The sequence below is a fragment of the Alligator sinensis genome, unplaced genomic scaffold (assembly GCF_000455745.1).
Source record: "Alligator sinensis unplaced genomic scaffold, ASM45574v1 scaffold220_1, whole genome shotgun sequence".
Lineage (NCBI taxonomy): Eukaryota > Metazoa > Chordata > Crocodylia > Alligatoridae > Alligator > Alligator sinensis.
Window position 1 is genome coordinate 1,197,879 of NW_005842136.1, and position 8,585 is coordinate 1,206,463.

Here is an 8,585-nt window from a genome sequence, read left to right on the forward strand (position 1 = left end):
TCTCCCTGCCATTCAGGTCGTCTTTTAAGATGATAGAAGATGGGGAGGTATGGATGCCTGGGTGAACACAGAATGACAATTTCTGTGTAGTTGAACATAATGGTCACAGCATAGTTTTTATTGGGGGGGGGAAAGAAAATACAGTATAACTTATATAATGAAGAGGCTGAATCTTGACACCTTCATCAAGTTTTTACTCACTCCTTACTTGGATCAAATGCACTGAAGAAACATCTCAGATCCTGGGTACCTGCTCATGTTTTTGCCAAAGCACCTTAATAATGAGTGGGCACATCTCTGTACCAAGTGGGAGGCACTGGATCTAATGGTTATACCAGGCTTACTGTTCTCAGGTTCTGATCATGGTTTTTCCACAGTGTAATCACATAACTTTCTTTTGCCCCAGTTTACCCGCAAGGGAATTGGGCAGAAGAACACTTATATATGTCACAGGGACGCTGCAAACCTTAATGAATGTTCTTGGAGCAGCACTCCAAGATACTACAGCAAAAGGAGTTGCAACATCAATGAAGATTTCTTGCAAGACTATTGGTCATTTAATGGGTTTCTGACACATTAGAACAATTACCATGGGAGTCTCTGGATTCCCTCTGCTATCACTGTGATGTGTGCTGAAAACCTTGACAGCTTTATTGGATAAATGCAGTAAGTATCTGGTTGCCAAAGCACTGGCTATAATAGTCTAACTAAGAAATAGTTTAATGTACGGAATGTTTTCTTTTTTCCCTGGTATCAGAGAGTGATTCCTTATTGATGTGGTTCTTATGTAGCCTTTCCATTTCTTAAATCGCCCTTCCCATTTAGAAATGCAAGAAACAGTGTTCTATTGCTGAACGGCAGAAGATAGGATTGTTCAAAATAAAAAACAGAGAACTTGAGCTTTATAGCATAGCCAGATTTGCTTTATTATAAATTTCTATTACATTCTAGTTGTTAATAACATATATTAGAAAGCAGGTGTATACTCAATAGCAAAGCTGATGTTTCATTCGATATGGTGGAGGCTAGCAGGACCATGTGGTCACTTAAAATTGGTTATAATACATTTAAGGCACTCTGCTAGATGTCAGACACATACACAGGGGATTTGAATGCCTAGGCAAGTGCCAGCTTCAAATGTGCTCATGTAAATCATGCTAGTGAAATATGCATGTGCACATGTTTGTACTGAAGCCCATAGGCTAGTAGGTATTCTTAGGTTTGAAGCTACTTATTCTCTGCATGAAAATGTCCACAGGCACAGATAGGGGTGCTCTTTCTCCACACGATGCTTATTGGTGGAGTAGCCAAGGTACAGATTTTGATACTAGAAGTTATGTGCCCCTGTCAATCTCCCTTGAATATGACCTCCATTACTAAAAGAACTTCTGGGTTTACTTCTTACTTCTTCAAGAGAAGCTATTCTTAATTGAATACACATTTTGGGGCTGGGGAGTAAAAGGAATCGTGAAAAGAAGGAAGCTAATGGAAGTACTAAATGACAGCACAGTAACAACAGCACTATAGGAGCAAGTGTAGACACACCCAGGGTGACTGTAATTCTGTATTATTTAATAACTATGAGATTTACACCTACTTTCTTTTCACTCATTTTAAATGATTAAGTATCCCACACATGCAGTTTTTTAACATGGGCAACATCCTTTTCATGCAGTATATCTGTGCAGTCCAGCAAGTGGAGATTTTACTGCAGGTACAAGATAATTTGCAAGCTATCTCCACACATGTGTGTGTACACTTGGCTTGTATGGAAAAGAGTGTAAAGTATTTCAATGGAAAACAGGACACACATGAATTTGGGGGATGAAAAAAAAAGAAAAGAATATTACTCTTAAGAAATCCAGATACTCTCACCCCCTGAAAACTTGAACTGTAAATTTAACTGAACTTTCAGACCTTTCAGAGTCTGTGTTGTATCTGTCTGGCAGCACTGTCAGTCCAAGATGTCATGAGTAAGACATGTCAATATGACTGAAGGCCACTCGGTAGCAGAGAATGCACCTACAGGGGCTTCCTTTTGGCTAAGAATTGGAGGATACAGAAGCAGTTTCAGGAGGAAGAGGAACACTGAATAAGGAATCAATAAAGAAAGTGTCAGGGATACTTTTGGGTAGGAGTGATCTCAAAAGAAAACATGAAGCCTGAGGTCCCATTCTTCCTTATGCAAGTAGAACAGATAGGAGAACAGATTTGAGCTTGTGGAGTTTTCAGCTTCTCCTTCTCTTCTAGGATGTGTTTATATGCCCTGCTCCCTGGGAAAAGTTGGTATTCTACCCCCTTAATCTGTGAATACCCAAAAATCTAGGCCCTACTTTGTGATGGGGGAGAGGAAGTCATCCAATAGCAAGGTCATTTGTACTGTGTTGCCCAACCCCACTGGCTCTGTCTGTGCTTGAAAAACACAGGTCCTGTAGAAACAGTGCTTCAAATGGCTTTCCTGTGATCATGTCTTCCTGAAAGGGTCTCACAGCATGGAGGAGGGCAAATGAACTTGCAGGTAGCTTCCTTTGTTGGCTCAGAAAAGGAGAAAGAATGAAAAAAAATGCCAGTCTGCGGTCTGCTCATCCCCTCTTGTCCCTTGTCCCCTCTTATTTCCACCTCTGCAGAGCCTGAGCTCTGTGGTGGGGAATGAAACTCCTTCTACAGTCAGTGGCCATCTTCAACACTCAAGTAGAAGGAAGAATGAGCTCTTCCTCAAGGTGGAAAAGAGAAAGTGAGAGAGAGACCAGAGGAGAGATCCTATGGTCAAAAGAACAAAACTTTTAGTGTAATGAGTATTGGGCCAAGAAATGAAAGTGGGAAGAGGGATGAGGAGGAATGGGAGGGAATGATAGTAGCAGTGCTGTAGGGGAACAGAATTGAGCTGCTCTGTGAATTTGAAAACTAAGACTCTAAGATAAGGTAATGCCTTTAGTTATAAATACCTGTTTTTATTGCAGTCAGAGTAGTCTATCATAAGAATTTATAACGTTTTTTTTATTCTGAGAAATATCAGACCTTAATTAAAACTAAAGTTCAGAGTGCTTTGGTGGATGGAACCTTTTAGAAATCATCCCAGCACTAATGCAAAGGGCCATAAATATAAGTGAACTGTATAAGTCATATGGTGTGGAATTGCCTTTAACTAGTTTTATCTAAGCTTGAACCATTCACGAGCCTATAAATGCTTCCCCAGTTTTCCCTGGTGTTTTCAATTACATTTTTCATTGCAACTTATTGAGAGTTTGGACAATAAAAATAGCTGAAAATATATTTCTGCCTCCTTTTTTATAATGAAACTTTGAAAGTGATAAATGAAAAAGAATGAAGAAGAAATCTTGTTCACACAGCTATTCTCTTTTGAATCTCTACATCCAGCTCACCATAGACATGCCGCAGAGTATCACAAGTCAGGCTTGCAATCAACTTTCGAAGTCCAGCTCGCCTGGGGATACATTTTTCTTCCCAGGTCAAGGTAGAATTCTCTGGAATTTCCCTGCAGTTATAAAGGAAAGAATAAAATTTTGATTGATAGGCGTAAATCCTCAGACTGACACAAAGGCAGAAAAATTAAGAGATCGAGAGAAACAATCTATCTAGATTTTTCATGCTGTACCTATGTAAGTGTTCTATAGATCATTCGTTCCATTGCAAAATTGTTCCCAATAGTACCTTTTCTAATATTTTTCCCCCATTCCAGCTTTACATTTCCAAAATAACACGATTTCCCTCTCACTTCCTGACTATTCCTCAGTCTGTTAGGGCTCACTCAGGAAGTTCTTGATATTCAGCTTATATTTGTTTAAAATATAAGTCTATTGTTATTATATGTCATAGAGTACTAGTGGCCTTTAATTCTTATCCTTTTTTGATGGGCCAAGTTCCCAGGGGTTAAAATTGACTTCAACTTTATTGAAGTCAATGAGACCACGCTCATGTGCAAAAGAAAGTTTGGACCATTACTTCAGTGTTAATCCATGAAAATATCACATTCAAAATTATAGATATATTGTATTATTCTTCTAATTTAACCCTCATCCATTCTCATGAAACCATAACCGTTGTTGTTCTCATGGAGTAACTTGTTACCCCACAATTTGACAGTGTTGGTTTCATGGGGTAACTTGTTACCCCACCCACATGAACAAAATGGAATCCATGACAACAGTATAAATGTACCAAAAACTATTTATTAAACATACAGATTGTTTGAAAGAATATTTATGATGATTTGAACCCAAAATATTATTTAACAAGAACTAGGAACAAAATTTAAACTGTTTTTAGAGTTTCAAAACACGAACGAACAATTTGCTAAGTCTGCAGTTCACTCTGTTTTCAAACTAACAATTGCTTCTAAAAACATTTCCTAACTTTTAACTAAATATTGCATTCCTCACAAAGCAGCAGTGATGTACTGTGGTATGCACAAGCAAATCGCTTACAATCTTCGCATCATTTCCAGGTTTTGCAGACAAAAAACACAATGTCCACTCATGCTTGCAAAAGGTTCTACTGGGGTGCATTGAGGCAATTTGTAATTTAGGGCAGTCATATCAGACTAGATGGACTTAGATTACATATATCCATCATTCTTCATTTTATTTGTCCATCAATCAGCTGTTCTCCAAGCTCCTGCAAAAAAAAGCACCGTCTTCTTAAATCTGATCTTTGCTTCCAGTTTGTGTTGTGGCCTAGCCAAATGATAAGGCTGGTAATGGCAGCCACATCCAGCATATTGAAAAAATGTCATTGGCCACCTGTTGATTTTCCACCTGTAGATGGTCATATGGGCTAAGTGGTCAAGGTTATCCACTCCACCCTTGTTTTTATTGTCATCATGGATCATATTTAGCTCTCCATCCACTGATAGGTCATGATGCATGCTTGACAGCAACAGCACATCTTTGGACTTCTTTGGAACATAGAAAACTAGGTTGAGTTCCCCATCAAAAGCAAAAATGAATGAAAATGTTTCCTTTCTATGATTTGCTTGCATGTTGTTTGGGATATCGGCCTTGTTTTTCCGAACTGTACCCACATAGGTCAAGTCCTGCTGTAGCGGTCTTTTTGCCAGGTCAGGACTTGTGAAGAAATTGTCACCCACAATATTCCTTCCTGTCTTGTATCATGGATGAACCAGTTTCTCAATGACCTGGGTACCAAGATTACCTTGGCGTGGAGCTTCTGGTTGCTTGCCCAGGTAGATGTCTCCAAACAGGGGGAATGATGTTGCTGTATCACAGCACCATCAAATTTTCAAGCCATATTTGGCAGGCTTGCTGCGCATGTACTTTTTGAAGGGACAGCAACACCTGAATGCAATGAGCCACTCATCAACCATCAGGTGTATTCCTGCAATATACCATTTCCTGATCTGCTCCACAAATTGTGTCCAAATATCCTTCATAAATTGTGTCCAAATATCTCTGAAGGCAGCAAGCTTGTCCGCGGCAATCCTTTCCTCACATGTCAGTTTGTTGTCAAATCTCAGGTAGTTGGTGATTTGACAGAATTGTTTTATATTCATAGTGGCATAGTAGCAAAGACACCCAGCGCGTTGCTTCCACAACTCCTCCAGTGCCTCATGACCACTGTGGTATTAACCAATGTAGGCTTTCAGCTCTGTTTCATCCAGCTTTTTCCACTCCTTTCTATTTTCAGGATGGCTATTATTCCACTCCCTGAATCTTCTTTCTGCCACTCTGTTTGTTTCTCTTATGATAACAGTCAGGTATCTTGTGAGAGAAACAGGTGGAACATTTCCACCATTGTGTCCTTATTACTTTCTCTTGTTGGCCCAGCACTTTCATGGACTATGTCTTTGGCTGTTCTCTGATGATGTATCAGCTGTGAACTTTTTCCCCCACGCTCCGCCATTTCTTCTTCTAAAGCTGTCATCATCTGCAATGTTTTCTGGGGGTGGTTGCAGTGGTTCTGTTCCACATCCTGCTGTAGCTGTCTTCAGTCTTCCACAGCAGCCCCAGGCTGGTCCTCTTTCCTTTCCCACTGGAAGTGTTGGCATCACTTGTGCTTGTGGCACCAACTCCTTCTCATCTGAGCTGGATGAAGCTTCCACAGACACATGGTCTTCTTGCTCTGAACAATCTCCCATGTCTGGAATAAAGTCAGCATCCTTATTGCCTTGGAATAAAATTTCATCAGTGGATGTGTTGCTGTCATCCCTGGTTACCTGTGCAAGACAGGCTCCAGCACTGAATATGCACTGCCTTCTCATCCTGGACTACAGAAAAAAAAGAAAAAAATGATTACTGCTGAATGCATATAAATAACAATCAAAGACAAGCCTGTCCACATATGCTATCACAGAAGCAATTCCACCCTCCCCATGGCAGTGCAGGTAGCACTCTCTCCTCCTAGGCTCAGAAGCCAGAGACCATCATCCACCCTTTGCAGGCAAGCCAAATGTGGGTGGATGCTGTCTGGAAAACCAAACATGCAGGGACTTATTGAGAGCAGGTAAAAAGGGCATGGAGGGTGTCAAGCCCTTACCGTTGAAGGGGACTCCATAATGTACGCTGTATTGCAGTATGATGTTGTTCTATTTCTCCTCTGCTGTCCCTTTGCTCCTTGTCCTCACTTCCAACAAAGGCAGGGCAAACTAACTTGTATGTTATGAAAGGGGCAGGTGAGGCGGAGTTTTGCCATGAGAAAAGAGAGCAGAGCTGGATTTGTGTGTGACAAAGGGTTTGTTGGGGGGGGGGGGGCGGGGCAGATTTTTTGGCAAAGGGTAGGGTGTTTTGATGACCTTGCAGCCTGCAAACAAAATGGTTAGCAAAAGGGATTACCACATCTTCTGCACAAGCAGAGTGGAGAATGGCCATCCTTTAGTTACCATGGATACCTGAAGTGGACATGAATGAGGTGTGAATGAATGCCAACTTTTCAGATGCATCCACCCAAAGTGTCCAAACAGGTCTAGGCCTGTCATTTATACAGAAATTGCATTGGGGTAACAAGTTCCCCCAATGTGTTAACATGGGCTTGGGGTAAGCTGTTACCCCATATGGAAAAACACATTCACGCCTAGGGTAACATGTTACCCTGCGCAGTTTTTCATCCACAGAGAGCAAACCATTCATGTAAGCTGGCTGTTCTTTGGGGATATTGTGCACTGCGGTGCCAGTGACAACATCCTAAAAAGAATTTTTTTTAGAATTAATTAACTTTAAGATACTGCACAAAATACGCATCTGGTTACCCCATGGGAACGTATGAAGGTTAAATTCTTGTAATAAATTCTGTGTGTGAAATCCTGGTCCCATTAAAGTCAATGGAAGGTTGGTCATAGACCTCAAAATGACAAGGTTTCATCTCGTAAACTTCATATGGATCAAAGAGCAGATATTTAGCCTAATCCACAAGCCATAGGTAGGTGCCAACTTTGGTTTTTGCTGGTGGGTACTTGCAGACATAAACCCCACCCCCAAAAAGTGGTGCTTTGCTTTAAACTTGGCGTGTTCCCATGCTGAGCCCCGTGCATGCCCAGAAGACAGCACATTACTTCAATGCATCTTACCCAACTTGTGTAAAGATCAGGTGCTTTAGTGGGGCTTTTTTTGGTGCTTTTATCTAATAGCCAATTGACTCAGCTTTAGCTAAAAGTGCCAAAAGGCCCTGCTGAAGTGCCTGATCTTTATAGACGCTGCAGAGCCAGGTTGAAGTAATGCATTGCTGCTTCCAGTACAGCACTTTTAAAAAAAGAAAATAAACACCTGCTGATTTTTTCTGTGGGTGCTTGAGCCCCGGAGCACCCATGGAGTCAGTGCCCATGCTACAAGCTGTGTTTCCACAGAAAGTTGTATAAATGGGTTTTGGCTTTCTATGGAGTTTTGTAGGTTTTTTAAGGACATGGAGAACAGCATAATTAAATAATATACTGAAAGCACAAATTCATGTGCTTACGTGAATCACAAATGATTCTTTAGGTAAAAAATTAAGAGTTGTCCAATGCTAAGCAGAGCAAGTGATGGGTAACTGACACACTCTTCCAGTGAATACTTATGACCGAAGTGGATTTCATCATGGCCCACTTTAAACATGACTTCTTCCTGTCCGGAAGAGCAAGCTGAAGTGTTCTTATGAATCCTGCTATTAGCAGCTGCGCTCTTACATTATGTATGACTCCTGATTGCTCACAGTACGAACAAACTTCACTCTGTACTGTTCTTGATTTTCAATTTAATGCTAAGATTTAAGTCGCACAGAGAGCCTCACATATTGGTTGTAATGTTGTTTTGAAGGCAGCTCCATAACCTTCTCACAGTTTTGTGTACAGATTTTGATAACCAGCATTGACTGACAGTGTTCAGGGGAATGTCAGAATGCAGCCTGATTAATGGAACCAGTGCAGCATGCAGTACATAAGCTAGGTATTTATAAAAATGAATGCCGTTTTTGCTCGCATTAAGCAAGAGGATTACGAACTGCTCACTTCTGGATTGTGAGGGGACAGTGATGTAGGACCTGATCCTTTGTTGTGTCAGCATCTGAAAAACATGGATGCCTGTCGCAGAGCACTTAGGTGCTCTGCTCCTTTGAAGAGTGGAAACTGCTAGGGAAAG

General features: G+C 40.9%; 1 protein-coding gene across 1 annotated transcript in view; it reads right to left on the reverse strand.

The window, feature by feature from the left end:
- Positions 1 to 901: 901 nt before the first annotated feature.
- Positions 902 to 8,585, reverse strand: part of F13A1 (coagulation factor XIII A chain) — a 105,962-nt gene continuing 98,278 nt past the window's right edge. Inside the window, exon 15 of the mRNA XM_006025211.2 lies at positions 902 to 3,496. Within this exon, the coding sequence (XP_006025273.1) occupies positions 3,343 to 3,496 (154 nt within the window). The 3' untranslated portion in view covers positions 902 to 3,342. The remainder of the gene's footprint in view (positions 3,497 to 8,585) is intronic.